This window comes from Mycteria americana, chromosome 11 (assembly GCF_035582795.1).
Source record: "Mycteria americana isolate JAX WOST 10 ecotype Jacksonville Zoo and Gardens chromosome 11, USCA_MyAme_1.0, whole genome shotgun sequence".
Taxonomy (NCBI): domain Eukaryota; kingdom Metazoa; phylum Chordata; class Aves; order Ciconiiformes; family Ciconiidae; genus Mycteria; species Mycteria americana.
In genome coordinates this window covers 7850184-7871217 of record NC_134375.1, presented here as the reverse complement: position 1 = coordinate 7871217, position 21034 = coordinate 7850184, and the positions used below count along the sequence as shown (strand labels likewise).

The window sequence follows — 21034 nt, the reverse complement described above, 5'->3', positions numbered from 1 at the left end:
GACAGAAAAGAATCAGCACTGCTTTCCCCCTTCCCCTTTTGCATGGTTTTGGGTAGCAGAGATTAAAGTAAGCAAGGAAGACATCAGTCATCTCCAGCGTGTTGGCCTCTGGAGACAGGGGACAGAAAGGCTACTTGGTTCTAGAACTACACCTCCCCTAAGTGGCCCTTTTCTGTCTCCCCCTGGAGGTACTACATGTTCTGTGATACAAGGCACTGCAGAAGCAAATTTCTCAACAGGATCCTCAGACATCTTCCCTCAGCCTGCATTTCTACCATCTGCTGCAAACAAATCAGAAGGGGAACAGAAGATAAAACAGGTTAACAAGTTATTGAATTAGTCCATGCCTCTGCCAAGGGGCAGGACATTCAAGGGAAAGTCAAAATTTTCTAAGTTTACACATTCATGTCGCGAACAACCAAAAGGTCTGGCTTTGCCTGAAAAGCCGAAAGCAGGCTGTGATGGTCAGCTGTGTGATTAAAGCATTTTAACAACATCCTGCACTCCAGAAGGCCTCAGGTCAATGTTCTGCAGTCTCAGGAGTTCTCAGGTTGCACATCGAAGGTTTTATTTTCAATATGAAAATACAGATGGTTATTCTCCATGTGTGCACACACAGAGGGCAAAAACCCTCCTCAGGGAACAGATCCGAGAGGAACTTGCAATGATTCTTACAGCTGTAAACAAAATTTGCTACTGAAGAATAGTGGTCCCTCCAACCAAAATGGGACTTGCTATTAAGGTAAATTAATATATTGAAGTTAATACCAACATGAGAGTGCAAAAAATTAGATCTGCAGTTATGAAGTTAAACTCCAGTAGCAAAACCTGCTTCCCACAACAGCACGTTATAAACACCGAAACATGCACACTTTCAAACAGAACAAGTATAAAACAAGTGTACAAATCCGTAATAAGTCAAACTTTATTGTAAACCATTATACAATGTAATTACATCAGATACCCTTAAAAGTTTAAGGTAACACCACTGATTAAACAATATGGTCCAAACAGAGGGCAGCAGAATACAGCTGTTGGTTTTGCTCACATAGGCTATACTCTGAATTTACTTACAAACAAACCCAACATTCAGTTTGAGACGGATACCCACGCGAGACAAACACACCTACAAAAGAGTCCCTTTTTTAAAGATACTGCAGTTTTACTTTGTAAAACCATAGTAGTCATTTTCAGTAATTGAACTGGAAACTTTACCTAAAAAAGTTTGCACGCCTATGCTGTGGATCTACTCTGACTTGATGTGGCTGAATTTATTCGCTTTCATTACTGGTTTCTCCTGTAAAAAGCACAGCAAAGTTGCAAACATGGGTTAGTCAAGCACAGTGGCAGAAATTCCTTGTGATGCTCAGCTCTCAGCAGAGCGGGAGAGCCCACGCCTCCCTCCCCAGGCACAGCTGGAATCAGAGCAGACCTGCCGGAGGGGATCACTTTGCATTGCTCTAATTTGCAACTCAATTTCTGAGTTTTCCCTGAAGAAAAGCTATAGTACATTTTAGTTAGCAACATTAACATACAGCATTTACCTACTTAAAGTAAGACAAGGGGACCTGAACATATTAAAGCCAGAACTTGAAAACCACGTATTAGACAACACCAGTGTTTTAAATTTATGCAGATGTGTCACAGGTCAGATACTAGAAACAGTTAATACATTTAGGTTGACCATTTGCGGTAAATTCCATCTCCACCAATACTTCTGCATCTCTTCTGTAAGTTACAATCCCTTTCTCTTACTTTGGCATATACTACATAGCTTATTTTCATTACACACAATCACATTTTTTTAAGCATAGCCTGAATTAAACCTTTGCTATGAGTTGTCCTGAAGTACGTTTACCAGGCATAAATTTAGAGTGTCAATTCAAGGATAATGCAAATGTTGTCATGTCATAATGTTATCATTGGATCAACTCTTTATGAAAAACTTATTTCAGACTGTACTGCCAAGACATTCCAACGAACAGTAAGACATAGTGAAGCACTAGGTACGTACTTCCTTCGCACACATACAAGCTCTTCAGGCAAAAGCACTTGCCCTACTTGTACCTACTGCAAGAATTCCAATTTTTATCTTACAAAGAGGAAAACTGCCAATTTTCCATCTCTTTCGCATGATAACAAAGAATGAATAGAAAAAATTTCTGTTATTTGGCTAAGGTTGTGAATAAAATTTTTTCCTTAGTAGAGAAAGTTAGAGCTGTTTTTTCCCCTCTGAAGATATGCTCCTCCTGTTAGTACTGTGGTATTTAAAATACTTCTGTCTCTTTGGCTCATAGTGCTTTACTACATCATCTTGCTAGGCATATTAAAATCTCAAACCAAGTGACATTTAAGCACTTAAGACAAGAAAAATTAGGCATTCGTACACCTTTGCTATAACCATCTTCAAGAAACTGCTCCATAGTGCTTTATACTGTTTTGTACTTGGTCAATAAGTTTGAGGTCTGCTCAAAACAAATGTTTCACATGATTAAGGCCATAATTTTATACTGACACTTCACAGACTAAACATTAGACTAGAAATAGAAATAATTTTGATAATTTAATTAACTGGAGAAAAGGAGGGAAAAGGAAGATAAAATGAAAGCTCGTACAGTTAAATTTGTGTGCGCTGCTCAGTTATCTCTGATGGCTGACGAGGACAGTGATGGCTGTGCAGTGGTATGTAGCACATGTTGAATAGCTTTATTTCACTATTTGAAATAGAACAAATCCTATGCTAAAAAAATAAATGCTGACATTTGCGACAAGAGCCAGTCCTAGCTCTTAAATCCCTTTGGAAAAGTGAGCTGTATGGGACTATTCTGCTGATGAAAATGAATTCCTTGAAGTACTGTGCTTTTGGAGATATGCGCCCGCCCAGTGGCAAATAGTCAAGAGAAGATGCAAGTCACACAATCAATGAAGAAAACCAAAAAACCTAAAACAGAGGCAACACTGATTAGGGACATTTCCCCATCCCCCCACCCCCCATTTCAGAATAACTCAATTAAGCTTCCATTGTCATTAGTTTCTAGATTTAGTCTAAAAGAAACACTAGTACTTAAACTTATTGCAGTTATTACATTTCAGTGCACAGTAACAGAGGTCAGTGGCTCAACTAAACTCGCAAACGTTAGGTTTGGTAAAATGTCCCTTCTAGCCGGCTGGACACGCTGAGGTGTACCTGAAGTCTCAGAACATTGTGTTCACCTCGGCAGCCAAGCAGTGAAAAGGAATGCTGGAATAGTGAAAATAAGTACGGGAGCGCACAGTTCAGTATTTACTAAGGCCCAAGAACCCCATTTAAGGGTCTGGATAATAAATCACATTAAGACCTAGTAAATCTATAAAAAATGTAAAAAATCTTAAAAAGTTCTGAGCAGTTTTCCGGTGAAACTGTTTGGTTTAAGGCTTGGAACATTTCTGATGTCCAGATACTACAACAGATTTGCAATTAAGGTCTGTTGTCACCTCTTTGACACATCGCCTTGTCCTGCACAAGGTTTAACTAAGCAAGGAAAGCTGTCGGAAACAATCATTTAGAAAATAAGCAAAGCGAAAGGATGTCACCGAAAACATGTCTGCTAGGTTTCAGATCAGCACATGTTGTCAAATATCAGAAGACAAGACACTGAAAACCACAAAAAAAATTTCTGTAGTAACAACTGTATTATACCTCTTGGGTTTGGTGGTTTTTTTTTTTTTTTAAATAGTAAAGGATAACCAGACTTTATGGAAAGGGGAGAGAAACAGGAGAAATTATCTTTTTTTAAAGCACATTAATAGAAGATTGCTTTTCCAACAAAAAACAGGGGACAGAATTATTTGCAATATTGTAGCACAACTGCTTCAATCAGATCACGGTCCTGTACTGCAGGCCCTATAAGTATAAGAAATATTCCATCTCTTTTGGGTCATTGGAGAGGTATGCACAAGAGATTTGCAGAAACAGAAATAGAGTCATCCATAGATATTCATTTCACAAATAACCTATCACAACAGTTTTTTGTTATACACTAAAGTGCACGTTTGTCAAATATGCAAACACCACCTCCTATTAAAAAAGGTATTTTCAAATTATATGGTCAAAAGCACACTTAGGACTGCATTTTTAGTGATATTTGGTGACTTCAGCAGTGACAGAGAGCTTTTCCCTTTGCAATCCCTTTGTCTTAAACCAGGACACAAGGATAAATAAGATTTTCACTACAAATCTTTTGACCTTTTCTGCACAAAAAAAGGGAACTGCACCCTTTTCTCTGACAAAGAGAATCTTTAAATACAACTGTATGAAAATATAACTTAAATATAAAATAGTCAAATAGATTCGAGGAGACTTGGAAAAAAATCTTTGTTCCACCTATTAGTTCCATAGGTACCTGGTAGCAAGTAAACTTCTGTACTTAAAAAAATAACGTTAAGTTACAGCTTGTAACCATAAACTATTCTGCTTTAGGAATTATGCTGCAAAAGCCAGTTTTAGTAATAAAACACACTCCTTTTAACTTAGTTGATTCTGATGCCTTTTTGAGAACTTCTTACAACTGTATCATCAGTAACCATAAGTGAAACATTGCTGTATCTGTTTTCTATGATCTTCTCTGAAACGTCAGATACAAATCCCTTCAGCGACTAGTCCTTAACAACACTGTGTTTTTCACACATGATGAAAAGACATTCTTGCATAATTGGTCAGTGTGTCTGTAGTGCAACTGAACTGGAAGTCTTCCAACCGCTTGCATTCTGTTGGTAGACCTTGCTTTTAAGTCAGTTTGTATGACAAGGGAGATGCAATTGCAACATTAAAACCCACTGACTGAAGTTTTTGCCACGAAACCTGCAAACACGCAGGTCAGGGAATGTGTCATACAGGCAGACCGAAACGATGCTTCTTTTTCTTAATGGGCTTTAAGTTGGTCAGTCTACGCAGGTCCTCTTCAGCATCTGATTCCTCCATCTCATCATCTGCTGAAATAAGGATCTAAAAACAAATTACGGCTTCTGAGTAACATGGGTCAAAGTCACACTCTTTCTTCATTCTACTTCTAACCTTTTCCTTTTTTTATGCTTGCAAAGCACCTTATTATTTACACAAGAAAGAGCTTACAGAACATAATTTAGATTTACTGCCAGTACTATCAAACAATGTCACACATCCTATCTGGAACCCCCAGTAAATTTTGAAGAAGGATGCATTTAGTCTCTACTACAATCACTGACTCTAAACCCAAAGAAGTGATTCCAGCACCTCCAGGACAGTGGGGGCGGCTTGCTGTTAAAATGAGACAGAATTTATAAGCTGTCTATCCACACTGGTAATATGGCAGTTATTTTATTAAAGAAAACCCCATATAAATAGTACTGTCTATAACACAGAAAAGTTACATTAACCAACTAAAGCTAAAACAACTTAACCTTCAAAGATACCACCCATCCCTCTGGTGAACTGAAAACTGCCCATTTAATATAATTTAGTATAAAATTCTGGTAAGGCAAGGATGTAAATACTTCTCCAAAATGAGGCCAGTTGCCTCCACCAGCTTCCTCTCACTTTAAGCTATTAACCTCTCTTTGAATTAGAACTATTAGTTTTGTATTCTGTGGGGGTTTTTTTCAGAAGCATTTGTAACACAGTTCACCTGTGATATTTAAATATATTATTATGTCTTCCTGCCCATCTGGAAGGAAATTAACTACCATAAGTTCTGCAACAATGCCATTTTTCTTAACTGCAAATGCTAGGAACTACTGTTAGAGGTACATGCAAAGAAAATCAAACTAAGTTGACAGTGTTACAATTAAATCAATGGCATGAGTGATGAACTGGATTGATATTGCATTAATTGCAATCATTAACTCTACATACTTCTGACTCTGACTCTTCATGTGACGCTGCCCTCCTGTATCGGACTTTACTTCCATTTCTTGAATCTTGTCCTGCTTCCTTTTCTTCAAGTTTAGCTTTTGTCTTCCCTTTCTTCATAAGAAAATTATCTACTACCCAGAACATTAATGCCTGTTAAAGAGAAGGGAGAAGTGACAGTTCAGTTTTCATCAGAGTAGAATATATTAATTTGGTCAGTATTTGGACAGAATTAGGAAGACTTGACAATAATTATGAATTGCCCAAACAGGTAAAATCTTGTATAGGCATACAGTCACATGGCTTACTATATGTTGCATGAATGCTCTAGAACATAGCTACTTTATTCCTTTGTAGAAGAGAAGAAAATAAGAAAAGTAGCTGCTATTCAGAGTGACCATATATTAACTCTTCATGTAGAAATGTGAACGGTTTAGGGAGACATCTTAGTGCAACAGACTTTTGTTTCTCAAAGGATAAAATCCATGCTTGAACAAATTAATGAAAGAGAAAAAAAAAAAACCACCAGCAGTTATTAAATGCAAGGACACCCACCATCTGTGGCTCTAGTCCCTAAATCCCAGATTACTGGAAGAGTATACTTTGGGAAGGATGATTGCGCACTTGCCCTTTTCCTCTGCTCCACCACAGGCCAGCCACTATTAGCTATGGTCAGACACAGGATACTTCACAGTACAGCTATCCTTAGACCAACTGTTTCCTAAAGCAAATTTCATTGTAATTTTAAAATCTCTGTGTCAGTATTTCAGTATTACTTTCAATCTACTGAAGTCATCAGCCCAAAGAGATCTATGAGGCATTTCTGCACCTCTCCTGGTTACTTAGCTCAATATAGATTTCAGCTTTGTAAAATCTACATATCCAGACATTTTATCCATTCTTTAACACCCTTCCTCTTTAAAAATTAACTTAAGTGCCAAGGTACACTGTGCTTTAAGAACCAACGTTAATTAATTAAGACATGGCAGAAAGATATCCAAGTAAACATCTCACAGAAGCATGCAAGTTGTACTAACATTAACAAAGAAGGGAACTATCAGCATGACGATAGCCAGCTCCAACTGGGGGTTCTCTATAGGGTTCAATAAAGCTACCTGTGAAAAGAAAAGGATTAAGTTCAGATCATGGCAGCATGTGCACATAACTGGATTAGTAAGTGCAATTGTTCATGTACTAGCTAACACTACAGAAATAATTCATCTGAACCAAAAAAGGACAGCTTTGTAGAAAAGGAAAATACTTAGGACAGCTTATAAATTACCACAGATAAGTAAGTGAGGCTAGCAAGAAACTTATCTCTGTCATTTTTGTTTACAGAAGTCTGAAGAGCTGTGTTAGAATCATCTTGAACATTTTAGAGCTCCATGCTCCCCGGGAACACGTTTTAAGTTCCATCTTCAGGAAATTTAAACAGACCAGCATTTCCCAAATACTTAAAGGAGAAGACAGAGTTCCCAAAGTGGTCCAGAGCATACAACAGGGACTAACTGGTTTAATGGGCTATAACCCCATGCACCGTCACATTGAATATTACATTGCGCAGATTCTATCAAAATAAATATTTATCCAGTCATCAGCAATGGCTTCACTAATCCATTGCAAATTACTAAAATTCTACAGTTTAGATCTATCAACAAGGTCAGGCAAAGAAAATTCTTTAAAATACTACAAGCAGCAATACAAAATAGCTTTAAGTAAGCGTTAAAGAATTAAGAAAAGGAAGAATCACTTAGTAGCTTCAAGAGCACTCAGACAAGGAGATAGAATAAAATTTTATATATTGCGTTATATAAAAAACCCTCCAAAATATGATAGGATATTCCTCGCAATGGATGCCAGAAAGCCTAATTAGCAGTATCCTAATCGAGCTAAAAGAACATATCACTACCACAGAGTTAAACAGCACTGACTGTAGACAGTTATGATGTTTGAGCCAAACCAGTAAACACTATTAGAAGTCTATTGCTTTACAGCTTGCACCTGAAATTCATTTGTCTGCAAAATGCTGTAAAAATACAGACCTCTTTCCACTGAGGTATAAGAAGCACTATAATGATGATGGTTTTCTCAAATGTCATAATCATTATGTAGAGAGCACACTGGCCCACCCAAGCACTGCACTGCAATGGGTCACCTGCAAGAAAGAACAAAGGTTCAATATGTGAATAGGGTTCATTTTACTTCACAGTAAACATTTTAGAAAAGCAGCATTAGAAGAGGCAGGGCAGCTATATCCTCTTAAAGTGCCTTCTCCAATTTCCTTAATGCTGCTCCTTTTCCTCCCTCAGCCTCATCCCAACTTTCAAAAAGTATCAGTTAGAAACTGAATATAGCAGGTATTTATCTGATTCAGCACTACCTGGTTATACACTCACTGTTTTACGTGATCGGATGAAAGCAACACAGATATAGTTGCATTACATTTGTTTCTCAAATTGTTATTTTTGACCCTCTATCATGAAGTATTAAGTTTCTTAAAAGGAAAAACTTAAGGGAAGTTTATTCTAAGCTCTTTTCCAATCTGTATTTAATTCCTAAAAGCAAAGACAGCTATAGCAATTTTGCTTCTATTCCAACTCTGTCACATGAGATTTTGTATGTCCAAAAATTGTGAAACTCTGTATTAAGAGTGTTGTGCACTATCACCAATGAACGTTTTGTTCCATGATGTTTTTGTGGGGAGGGGTGCTGTTTTTTTCGTTTTTTTTTTTTTTTTTTTTTTTTTTTTTGGTACATGACTGAAATTAGAAGTTGTGTATATTAAATTCTACTTCAGGATTTTTGCGTGCCCTACTGCATCTACAAAATTATCTCTCAGCTCTAATTACAAGCGGGGAGAACAGGGATGCTGTCTACTTTGAATTTACCAAGTCTTTTGACAGTCTCCTACTAGCATCCTTGTAGAAAAGTTGGGGAGATACAGACTGGGTGGATGGACGTACAATCTGACATAAAAGTAAAAATGCTTTCACAATGAGAGTAGTTAGCACTGGAGTAGGTTGTTCAGAGGGGTTCTTCAATCTCAAACCATGGATAAATTAAAAACTGGCCTGGACCATGCCCTGAACAACCCACTTTAGCTTTGAAGTTAACCCTGCTTTGAGCAAGAGGTTGGATTATATCACCTCTGAAGACCCCTTCCAACCAAAGTTTTTCTATGATTTTATAAACTATGCAATTCAAGGGAAAAAGTAGAAGTTAATAACATCACCACCTCCAGGAGGTGTTCCCAAGAATATTTGGGGCATTTGTACGTTCAAAGATTCAGTACCCAAACTCAAATTAGAACTTTAAAGTTAATGGTGAAGCCATAAAGCGCTAATTTCATTTCTAAAGTCTCCGACAGTCTCTCTTGAATTCTGATTTTATACCTGCCATGTATAAATTACATGTCTAGAGAAACTAGCAAATCAGTAGAAATCTTGTTACTGCAAGAAAAGCGCATTAAGACTGAAAAGGAAAGATTTGGAGTCCTCAGCAGTAACAACTGTAGCAGCATTTTTTGAAAATGCTGGGCAATGAAAAACGAGTCTATACTCACGTATACTACTTTCATCAGCCACTTTGTAGAAGCACGTTTACAGACAGCTCTAGAACAAAATACCTGTCATTCCTCTATCCTGTAACTTCTCTCCGTTCTTCAAATCCTGAGAAATTTTCTTAAGAAAATGCCAACTCGCAGAACTACTCCAAAATAAATTTTAAAAAGTTTTAAAGTAAGTGCTATCTGCCCTATATGGCGGTAAGTAAGTTGCTCTGCAAGTTGCATCTTTTCCCTCTAGCTCTTTGTTTGCATCAAATACAATTTCTAAGCTTTGCCATCTGAGAAGCAAAGACAAGCAAAGAGATCACAGCACAATTTAGTTGCCAGTAGAGTTCATTGTCACCAAGAGGGATTTAGTCACCTGTTTTCTACTCACAGCAGCTAAAGTAGCCTAAGACAAGAAGGGAAGGAGAACGCAGGGAACATTCTTTTCAGTACAGATCATGACTGCTTTTCTCCTCTTTACATACTCAAATATATTAACTGATTCTGCACTTCTATTAAAATCCAGCTGCTGAGGTAATGAATCTGAAAATGCAAAACTGGAAATACGAAGACAAATCTAATAAACTTAAAAATTCTGATATAAAATCGCCCTTGAGGGAGCGTCATGCTACTCTGTTCGTAAATCAGCATGCAGTGCTGTTTTGCTGTACAAATAGCAACCATTTATGAATGCTGATATTTTGGTATCCATTCTTTCCTCGAGGCATTTATGCTTAAAAACTATCCTCCATATAAAGAAGAGGCTTTTAAAACCAGCAGGACACTGCTATTTTTATGACAGCTTCAAGTAATGAATCACTAGGGATCAAGTAATAGAGCTAAGAAGGGAAATGAGCTCACAGTGAGAATTAACTTGAGACAAATGATTATTTAGGCTCTAGAAACACAAACAACATCACTCAATCACAAGAAGAGACTTGGGTTTGGTTTTTTTTTTGGGGGGGGGGGGGGGGGGGGCTCTTGTTTGTTTTCCCACACTTGCAAACAAACTGAAATCACACTGATCTCCAAGCTGAAGACTTGACTTTACTACTACAGATAAAACACAAAAAATACCTTTCAAGAGCAGACACCTCACCACCCATGTATGCTAAACATCCATATTTAACTCCAAAATACTAAGTCTAAACACACTTGCAACCCCACAGGACTGCATTTTAGTCCTCTCTTCCACCGACTTAATTTAATTATTTTAAAGAATCTTATGAAAAATAAGACAAGAGTTTTCTTGGGGCCAAGGTGAAAATTTTGAAATAAAATGGTCATATGAGGGTTTTCACTTCAGAAACAACAGTAGTACTTAACAGAAGAGGGCAGCAAACAATCCAATGCAACTTGTCCTTTTAGACAGATTTCTTAGATAGGGTCTAACCCTACTGCACAGCCATTACTAATAACTTTCCATCTGCTATCTAGTTCTCTATACCAGAAGCCTCTCCTACATGATTAATGGAAACACAGATTTACAATATGCTTTTTAACAGTCCTTATGATAGCTTGATTAAAAAAACCCCAACACACTAAGGTCAAGACAGCACATTAACAAAGATACAGAAAAGAAAGTTAGTCACTAATAAAATGATCCGATATTGGAAAGAACAACTAAGTAAAGAGGAATTATATAAATTCACACGTCACTTATAAGCACGTATTTCTTCTGTGTGTGTGTATCAAGTTTAGGCATTTCAGATCTCCTAACTCAAAATGACAATAACGGATCAGTTGCACACCACCTCCACAGCAGAACACAAGTAACAAGTTCATTTGCTGATTTTAAGAGCTTAGTTACTGCAATCACAGATGCCTCATAACTAACTAAAATAAAACCAGGTTCATTTTGGAAGTCAATAAGAGATAGAGACAAATGTCAGGAGAGTGAATCTTCCCATCCACACAGACCGCTTATTGTTAAAAGGACATTAAAATGAGAGAGGGGAACAGATTACACAAGAAAAACCAGAATGCTATTAGGAAGAAATAAAATCTGGTATTTGACACGATTACAAGTACCTACCGATAATTGTAACAGATACACCAAGTTTTTTGCTCTGAGTGGAAAGCCAATTTTATATGGGCTGAAGGCTGTTCAAACATCTTTAAATGGCTTCAAGCCAAATCAACAATCAGAAAAAGGGACTTTGGGCAATAGGTCTCAAAGCTCAGTCAGAAGGTGTGGCTCAGCAATGTCTCGGCTCTTTCCTTGCCCTTTTCCCTTCCCTGGGCATTGGTGCTTACCTAATCCCTTAGAGACCCAAGTCTGGGGACTGATCTGGAGGAACTATTTACTTTTCTACATATGGTGAATTTTCTGATGGTTTAGCTCTCTGAATCAGTTCCCTGAAGAGTCAGATGTGCATCAGTCCAAGGAAAAGTGGTAATACTGGACTGCGGTATGCAGGGAAAAAAGCAGATAAACAGGGTTGTGGCAGTGCCGATTTAAACAGCTTAAATGGTCATAAACTGTACCCTAAAAGATACACATTAAATCTACATAAGTCTAACAAAAAATGCCCTAATGGTGTAGGCAATTATTTCTCCTAAGATAGATGCTTGTCATCATCTCTATTTTAAACCTCTGACATTAAAACAAATAGCAATTAGTGCTATTTGATTTAATTGTAAGCTTCCCAAGCTTTTAAAGTACTTCAACTTGGCAAGGTCTTTATTTATTTATTCTTAATTCTGTCAGCCACTTAGGATCATTAAAAACAAAGAAACATAAAAAACCAAAAAAAGTACCAATGATAATTATGAAACTGCTATGAAAGCTTTTACTTTGTTAGGCAAATGTTATTTTAACTTTTTTTTTTCCAAACCATAGGTTTTGTTTGTTTTTCTCTCTGATGAAGAGCCATAGCTCTCTTATAAGGCAACATCTCCCCCCATTCCTATCTCAAGGAGCTTCAAATGTAATTTTTAGCATCTATACAGAACTTCCATTCCCAGCCAGCCAGACTAAGCAATCTGAAAATAACAGGTTGAACACAATTAAATGCTCACGTTGAGTATGTATGATACTCAACTGCATCTGCAAATCCACAATTTCTGCAGATCAGTGGACTTCTGTGGCTAACGTAATGGAAGATAAAACCCACAACTTCACGTGAAAGTGATTTCACTAGTCTATCCCTTAGCCTGTACAAAAGACATACACATTTTTCATCAATGATACAAGCCCTACATGCAGGAGTTCAAGTGATCATTACTTGAGGACAAGCACAGGCCATGTTGCCATTCTCTGCACTGAAGATATGTGGTTGTTTACTTTAAAGAGGGCTGGCAGAACTCTTAGCCCGTATCTTCAGACAACGGCATGTGGTTCAGTGAAAGCTTTAATAGGAAATGACCTTCCAGCTATCATTTATTTAAAAGTGTTTCAGAGTAAATTTATCATGCTCTTATTTTTTCCACGAGATTAGCCAATATCGTAATTTGTTCAATCACTCCTAAAAAAATAAATATTCAAGCAGTCGTTCCAAACTCACTAAATGCTTAGACTTGTTGAGCTTTCCAACACAGAAGGTGCATGCCGAGATACAGAACTTAAAAGAACCCTTGTGACAAGTGAAATATTAAAATGACGACTATAATCCTTGTATAATGATTTTAAGATGAGTTAATCACTAGGTGAAATATTCTGAGATTCTATCATGAACATCATTTCAGTGCAAGAACAGAAACATTTACCATATTCACCAAAGCGAAGGGACTCCCACTGCTGCCATTCCACAATGCTGCTGACTGCACGTATACCAATGTAGATTAACAGCATTCCTAATGTGGCATCTAACAAGAAGTTGATAAGGTACCTGAAAGGAAAAATGTAAAAGAAAATATGGAGCAAGGGTCCACTTTCTACAAGTTCAGTGTATTTTAACACCACAATTGATGAAAGATCTCTATATATGGTGAGAACCAGAGTATTGAGAATAATCATTTACTCACTTCTGTAATTACATAGTTAGCCTAAAATTTAAATAGTTTTAGAAGAGTCTCAATATTTTGTTTCTGTCCTTAAAGTTAAGCTCCAACTTCTATTTTTGTGAACTCTGATGTGTGCATGTCCATACTCTATATAAACTCCAATATTCATTTTACTCCTTTAAATTAAAATCAGATTTCCTTTTTACCATTGCTCAGTTCGTTCTGCACGGAAAACCTGTATTTGAATAAAACCAAAGGAATAAAGAGAAAAGGAATAAAAAGAGAAGTTATCTTAAAGACACCTCAAGGAATTTGAAGGTAAAAAACCCAACCCAAAACACTTTCATTCTGAGGGGGAAAAGACACCACAACTCAAGGGAGCCCCCTCCTAGCCTCAACAAGGAGCAATGAGCAGTGGAATCCCATGCCTAGAGAGTACAGTCACTACCTAGGCCAAATTTCAACTTCGTATTAGGAAGAAAAGTGATTTACTTTCTTGCACTTCGGTTCTTGTCCAATAAACATTTGTAATAATCAGGAACAAGCCTTCCCAGAAAAAAAGAAAACCAAACCGCCCCTCAACGGACACACAACTACTGCACTACTAATTTTATTGTTTCAAGAGCAGCTTCTGGGATCTTACCTATGCTTCAAGAAACTAGAGATTACCATGGGTTTCAAATTAATTCTTAGGTTCATTAAACGATGCAGCGGAAATTCAAAGCATTTTGTAAGTCAATTTGGTTTATTTACTGATTAACTGAACAAAACAGCAGCTAAGAGCCAGCTATAAGACACATAGTAAACCCCTGTTACCGAGATTCTTATTTGGTAATTCCAAATACTTAAGGTAAACTCTAAAGTCAATAGGAATTTCTCTGCAGGGATAAAAACAGCAAATCAGAGACCTGCCGGCTTCTGCTGGCTGCAGAGACAAATCCATGTGGACGAAATAGTATCGGAAAGTGTAACGCAAAGACAGAATACGTGCATTCAAAACAGTAAAGGAGAAGCTGTTCTGACCCACAAAATCCCATTCAAGAGCAGCTCAAAAATAAAAATGAGGCGGACATGCCTTGCTTCAGCCAAGACTTACCCATAAACTTTCTAAAAAACAGTTATTTTCTAATAGTTGTGTGTCAAATCAGAGTTTTAATGAACTTTGTATTAGACAAACATTAAAATCAAGGTTTAGTGCTTGGCAGAGGAAACTCGGCGATTACAAGACTACACAAGTCATGTTAAGGCCACAAGGGGCTGCTGTAAGTCTATAGCAGGAAGGCAACCATCAGGAGCAGGGAGAAGAGATGTGCCAACACCTATTTCACATCAAATTACGTCTCGCAGCACAGGCCAAGTATGCCTGATATTCCCAAGCACATCAGGCTCACTACATGTAGGCAACATGCTCATTCTGTGATGCACTGCGTTAACCCTGCTCCCGTGTAACCAGTGCACCAGCACAAACAACAAAACAAGTTGCTGCCACTATCGGCTAACTGCATTTGGCTGAGAGTTCAGCGAGTAAAAGGCTGGGGTTCATACAAACTTCCCGGTGTACCGCATACAGGCAGCTGAGCACCCTGCACTACAGAAGAAGAGTGCTGTTTGCTTTTTCTATTTAAAATTCTTCAAACAACAACCCATCTGTTGAGGTGTTTTAACAGATGTTTTATCAGCTTTGATATTATCACACACCTGCCTGAATTACAGCACTACATTCCCAAACTAACAAATGGCAACTTCCAATTGTAGCTCTTTCCAAGCTTTGAACCACAATGTTTGAACCAAATGAACCAAACGAAGCTTTGAACCAAATGAACCAAATCTACATTTTCTGGTTTTGTTCTGAAAATAACCCACAAACTACAAAACAGGAAAGAACAGAAAACTATCCATGTTTGAATTTGCTGCATAAAATTATTATTAAAGTCACAGACAGAAATGTTGCTTTCACTCACTAATTTTGACCCATTTGCACACTTAAGATATATTTTTCCCAAGAAAGGACGAGTGGCTTTGGTCGATACAACATGCTATTTTTTCTGCTAACAAGGAGGACCTGCACCCTTGTCTGAGAAATTATACAGCTCCACATTGAAATTTTTGTTATCCTGGGAACAGCGAGTAACAGTTCTCTACCTCACCCTCTTACTTATTGTGTGTCACGTTACACTTACATGAAAAGTGGTATTTGAAAAGAAAGTTATGTAGACTATATTATAATGTGTAGGAGAGAACGCACATGTCAGCAAACCTTTTATTTTGAAAATTCAGTATATAGCACAAAGTTATTCTTAATTTTAAAATATTGTAATAAACTATTGAGCTTTAGCTTTAAACACTGACAACTTTAGACATGCTTTGGTTAGCTTACTTGAATATATACTTTAATATATAAAAATGGAATGAAAGCAATTTGCACCTGCTGGTTTTTAAATCTATCAGGGAATTCTTAAATCAGTAAGCAAGGAAAATCCTACAATAGTGCCTAGTATTACTGAAACTGTCATAATTATGACTTAAATTTTACAGTTAGTGTGTTAAAATAAATGCATTTTCCTACCAAAATGCTTTGTGGTGGGAAGAGAAAAGCAGTGTTTTACTTGCACATTTGTAGCACGTAGGAACACAAAAGAAACCAAGAAGGAACAAGGGAAATAAAACAGGCTTGTGAAGCAACACAAGCATATTCCTTGAGCTGTGTAGCTCCTTTGTTTACCAAAGGACAACAGTGAGCAGATGCCATTGAAGGAACTGGATTGGTTTTAAAGGGCAAATTACTAAGCTTTTAAAAGTAATTTCACAGCTTCTATTACCAGGAACATGTAAGCTTCTTTGAGCATGAGCTCTATCAAGAACAAACCCAAACAATTAACATTTACTTCAGGAGCTCCTGTAAAGAGCCTGACGGGATCTTAGTCATAAAATCTTCAGGTTTAATATACTACAGTGAAATGCTTATCTACTTAGTCACACTGCTCCAAGCATAACATTGCAAAATTAATTTTTGTACTGCCTGGGTACCAAGCAAGATTTCTTGCTTTTAACAAAATGAAAATAATACTGTAGTAGCTAATGTAGGTTTTAGAAGAAAACAGAAGGGTGAATGATTTTTGCTAAATGTCCCTGAAAGCAACCTGACTTTATATTAAAGCCTTGCTGCAGTGAACAGTGCAGCTGGAGGTCAGTGTACGCAACTTCATATTCATTTCCTTTGGTCCCTAGCACCTCCTTCAGTAAACAGCCTCATATTACAATGTGCATCCTAAGTCCTCATTCATTAACTGGAGAGGGAGTAGTATTAAGAGTTTACCCTCGGTCTAAAATATCTATATACAGCCCAGAAAAAGCTTTCCCAGGTCCTGCCAGCCATGAACTAAAAGAGCAGAACTCTGATTCTTGATTAACTAAGCTTAAACTACAGGTTTTTGAAAGTGATTGATTTTTACCATGAAAATTGGTTTCTCAGCTCTGTCTTGCATTATCATCCACATACACCATCAAACTCAACAGCAGAACTTCCATAAAGACCAATTATTCTGAAATTAAACACTCACAGTGAACAAGGGTCTTCTTCTGTAAGGTCTGATAAATAGACATTTGCAAAATGGATGAACAACATCCCTATGGCTTGCTTGGAAGTATCTAAAAACCTGTATAGAGTAAAAACAGTTTAAGACACACAAAACTGTTTACACCACAGTCAGACATTGCAAATTTATTTTAATTAAAATTCCATCTCAATTATTCATTTTTTTTCTTCAAATGAGAACACCAGAATGATAAAGTGTCATGGTATTTAGCTTATTTAACCATGTTCCATTTTAAATTCTGCCCTTTTTTTCTTGAATATTGCTATCAACAAACCAAATCACACTAACTTGGAACCTTACCACTGTAAATTTAAAGTCTAGGGATATCCTCTTGGTATCACATCCATTATCCAAGAGCTAATCCTCACTAAACCTAGTTAAGTCTTTAATAACCTCCTGTAAACAATGAGTATCCCAGCCTCGCTAGATATTTCAGTCCTTTTGTTTATGCATTTTTAGCAAGTTTATGGCACAGAGTAAAATAAAATCCTCATCATGTGCTTGTTGGTGAACAATTTAATAGCTTGCTAATGATTCCTTTATTTTGCTTAAAAGCCAACATATTTTTCACCTGAAAGCATGAAGTCCTCTCACTGAGTTATATCTAAAGTACAATAGCTTAGACCACACTGCAAAAGAATTACAAACTCGAAAGCATTATCTCCGAAGCAGATGACAGAGTTAGAGAGAAAATAGTTTGCTGCTTACAGGGAAAATACAAAACACCCCACTTAGGTACTGATTCAGTATTGACTCCAGCCCTTACCATTCTTTTATCATCATACTTTTGCACAAAACCAAAACTTCCAATGGATGTTTTGGTAAATGTTAAATATAGGAATCATGTCAAAAGTATTCTGTAGGCAAGAGTGTGTTCTTTATACAGACCAACACCCATTTTGCCTGTTGTTTCCATGTCTAAAAAGATCCAAACACGCCAACAGATCCAAATAACATTTTATGCCTGAATTCATCTCCTCTCCCTGACAATTTTGTCTTAAACTTTATTCTCTTGCATTCACTGGACTACATCAAAAGCAAAGTGTTGGAGATGAGGCAAGAAGCCAGTGAGTTACTTATATAATCAGTACACCACGCTACAAATAACAATACTCAGGTCCCAGAGCAAGATTCTTTGCTTAAAAATGAAAAGCTATCGCCACACTACTCAGAATTTCAGGCTGAGGTAGACTGTAGTACACAAAGATTTTGTATTTATTTTTTCAATAAAATAAAGGTCAGGATTAGTTATGAAAAGCAGTATTGTATGAGATTAATTTAAACCAGTGAAGTCTTCAACAACTGGAATAACAGCTCAACATTTACACCAATCTCAAAACTAGTATAGGTTATGTTGGCATTGCTATAATCTAACAACTTTTAAAAGGTAATAAAAACAAATATACTTTTTATACCTTGTATTCTTTTATGGCTTATGTATTTATATCTTTTACCATATTGTCTTCTATCTTATACATAGTAGGATAGCTACGGAACATGGAATTTTGTTTAAGCCCAGCTGAGAGCTTCTTGTAAGCTTATGTAAATTTGTAGATGTTCAGATGCATTTTAGGGCAACTGTAAGTTTCCGTCTTCAGGAGGAAGCAAAACTTTCAGCTTTATGTCTAAATGCACATCTTTGTAGAGCTTCGTGGAAGCATTTAGTAAGAAAGAACTAGCAGGGAAACACACAGAAGGTAACTTTTTTGTTGACTCATGTATTTTGGTAACTTTTTTTGTTCCTCGCTGTCAGTCACCAATTTCTTGTCATCACTTGTTTTTTTTTTTTATCATCATATGCAAACAATCATTCCTTCAATTTCTAAAACATGCAAGAAACAAAAAAATTAAGAATAAAACATGCAGAAACATACCATATCCTCCAGGGACGTCTTTCATGCTTTGGTTCTCTGAAGCGTTTTACTAAGAAGAAAAAAAAAAAATAGTAATAATTGAAGACAATCAGCAACTCCCAAACAAACAAACGTATACAAAATTGAAAGCAAATCATCCTGTAGAAACATTACATTCCTTGATAAATTAGATCTTACACAACTGCATTTCACTTTATCAATCTCTAAGGATACATTTTTGAAGAAACTGGCTCCCTTCCATCACCTTCGAGTTTCTACAGATCCATCATCTGACTGCCAATATACCTCACAGGAAAAAATAATCTATTACCAACCACTATTTCATTGGCCCTAGCTTTTATGACCGCCCATCCAGAAAATTTAATTTCCGATAGTAAAGCAGGTATTAGAAAAAGCCGTTTCTTTTGCTCACTGGAGACCAAAAGTCAAATTGGAAAGTATTCTCACAGTATAGGGGCAATCTATAATATCAGAAATAAATCAAGTGAATTAGCAACAGGACAAATATATTATCTGACAAAGTATATTTATTTTATCAATGACAAATTAGACTTTTGTGGGCAAACTGAATTGCAAGCAGGACAGATTTTTTTAGTCAGATAATCCCATCACAAAAAGGTTGATACTTGTTAACATACTAAAAACTCAAAAAAATCCAGTATTAAAATTAATGCCAACTATACAAAGGCAAAAAATAGACAAATTTGACTATTTCAATCTTGACAAAGTTTATAAAACAATTTTGTTTGGATATGATAGAAAGCTCCTCTGCACCTCCACAAAGGAGGGGGAGCCCAAATCACACCCTGCCTGGCTACCCCCAGGTCCATCCCAGGAGCCATCAGCCCACCCCAGGTCCACCCCCACAAGCCCAGAGGAGCAGAAGCCCAAAGGCAGATGAGGGAACACAAATTACGGACTTGGAGGAAGGGGCGGCTGTCCCAGGAGAGCCTCAGCCCCACCGCCCAGGGGTGGCACCCATCCGGGGGAGCCAGCTCCAAAGCACCTCTGGGAGGGAGGTGGTCAGGGCAACAGGGTACAGGACAGGTACGGGATGCGGGGAAAGAGCATTTTGGGATTGCACAAGACTTACTACGGGTTGTGTAGGGGAGGAGCCAAAGGCAGGGAAAGGGAAGGGTCTAGATGACTCATGGAGGAACAAGTGTGGGAAAATAGAGGGATAAGGGGATAAAAACACTCATACATAAACAGCGGCTGGTCCATACACTTGTACTGTCTGATCTGCAGTTTCTCCTATCTTCTTAGTAAATTCCATTTCTAACTCTTTCTGGGCAAGAAAACCTTCTTCCTTTCTGGGAACACATGCTCAGCCCTGCCACAGGTCAGACCTGGGGCTGGGAGCCACAGCAGCCTCGCCTCTGCTGGATCTGGCCTAATTCCGTAACACAGATTTATTTTCTGTTACAGCTGCAAGATACTAATTCTTTATATATCCCAAAGACAGACCAAAGATAACAGGGTAATGGAAAACCTTTCCACTAGGGATGGGTTTTTATATATGGGTTTTATTTCCTTCTTCTGTCCAAGGTTCAGTGTCACTCACCAGTTCCTTCAACATAAGTCTTGAAAAAATAATTATTTAGGCCCTTATTTCAGAAATTATCTCTTAAAAAAAAAAAGACAGACATTTTAAGCCCTGATTCCCCTCCTCCCCTTCAACTTGCAGAGATTCTGTCTTAAAAGGCACAAACCATAGCATGTATAGGTCAGACAAAATATAGATATGTATTTTAACCTGTTTCTCCAAGTACTAGCAATTAATTTAAGTTCCAAATAGGATGCTGTATATAAGTTACACTTACCTAGCTTACAAGCCTTTAGAAAACATTTTGGTTTATGAACCAATCAACCTTTTCACAAGTAAGGCAATTTTCCCCAAAGCCAGCCGTCTTCATACAATACGGCATTAATATAATTACCCGAATGCCTTAGAAAAAAAAAAATATAAAAAAAATTAATCTCCAAGGTGGAGGGGCAGCATTTGCAGGGAGCACCAGGCTAACACTTGCCATTTTACTGTCTGTCCTGTTACTGCTTCTGACACCAGAGAGAGAAACTGTGTTTCACCCCCATGTAATACAACCATTAGAAATTAAGGAGTGACAAGAGGAAAAGATCATACATTTACACGAAAGATAAAGTTGTAATAGCAACATTTGCCAGCATTTTCTCCGTGTACAGC

At 37.3% G+C, this 21034-nt stretch overlaps 1 protein-coding gene across 1 annotated transcript in view; it reads right to left on the bottom strand.

Moving 5' to 3' along the window:
* Nucleotides 1-901: 901 nt before the first annotated feature.
* STIMATE (STIM activating enhancer) overlaps nucleotides 902-21034 on the bottom strand; it is a 36830-nt gene continuing 16697 nt past the window's right edge. Inside the window, exons 2-8 of the mRNA XM_075513801.1 lie at nucleotides 18832-18880; nucleotides 16922-17017; nucleotides 13125-13246; nucleotides 7909-8021; nucleotides 6904-6981; nucleotides 5870-6019; nucleotides 902-4984 (exon numbers count right to left, since the gene is read on the bottom strand). Coding sequence (XP_075369916.1) covers nucleotides 4868-4984; nucleotides 5870-6019; nucleotides 6904-6981; nucleotides 7909-8021; nucleotides 13125-13246; nucleotides 16922-17017; nucleotides 18832-18880 — 725 coding nt within the window. The 3' untranslated portion in view covers nucleotides 902-4867. The remainder of the gene's footprint in view (nucleotides 4985-5869; nucleotides 6020-6903; nucleotides 6982-7908; nucleotides 8022-13124; nucleotides 13247-16921; nucleotides 17018-18831; nucleotides 18881-21034) is intronic.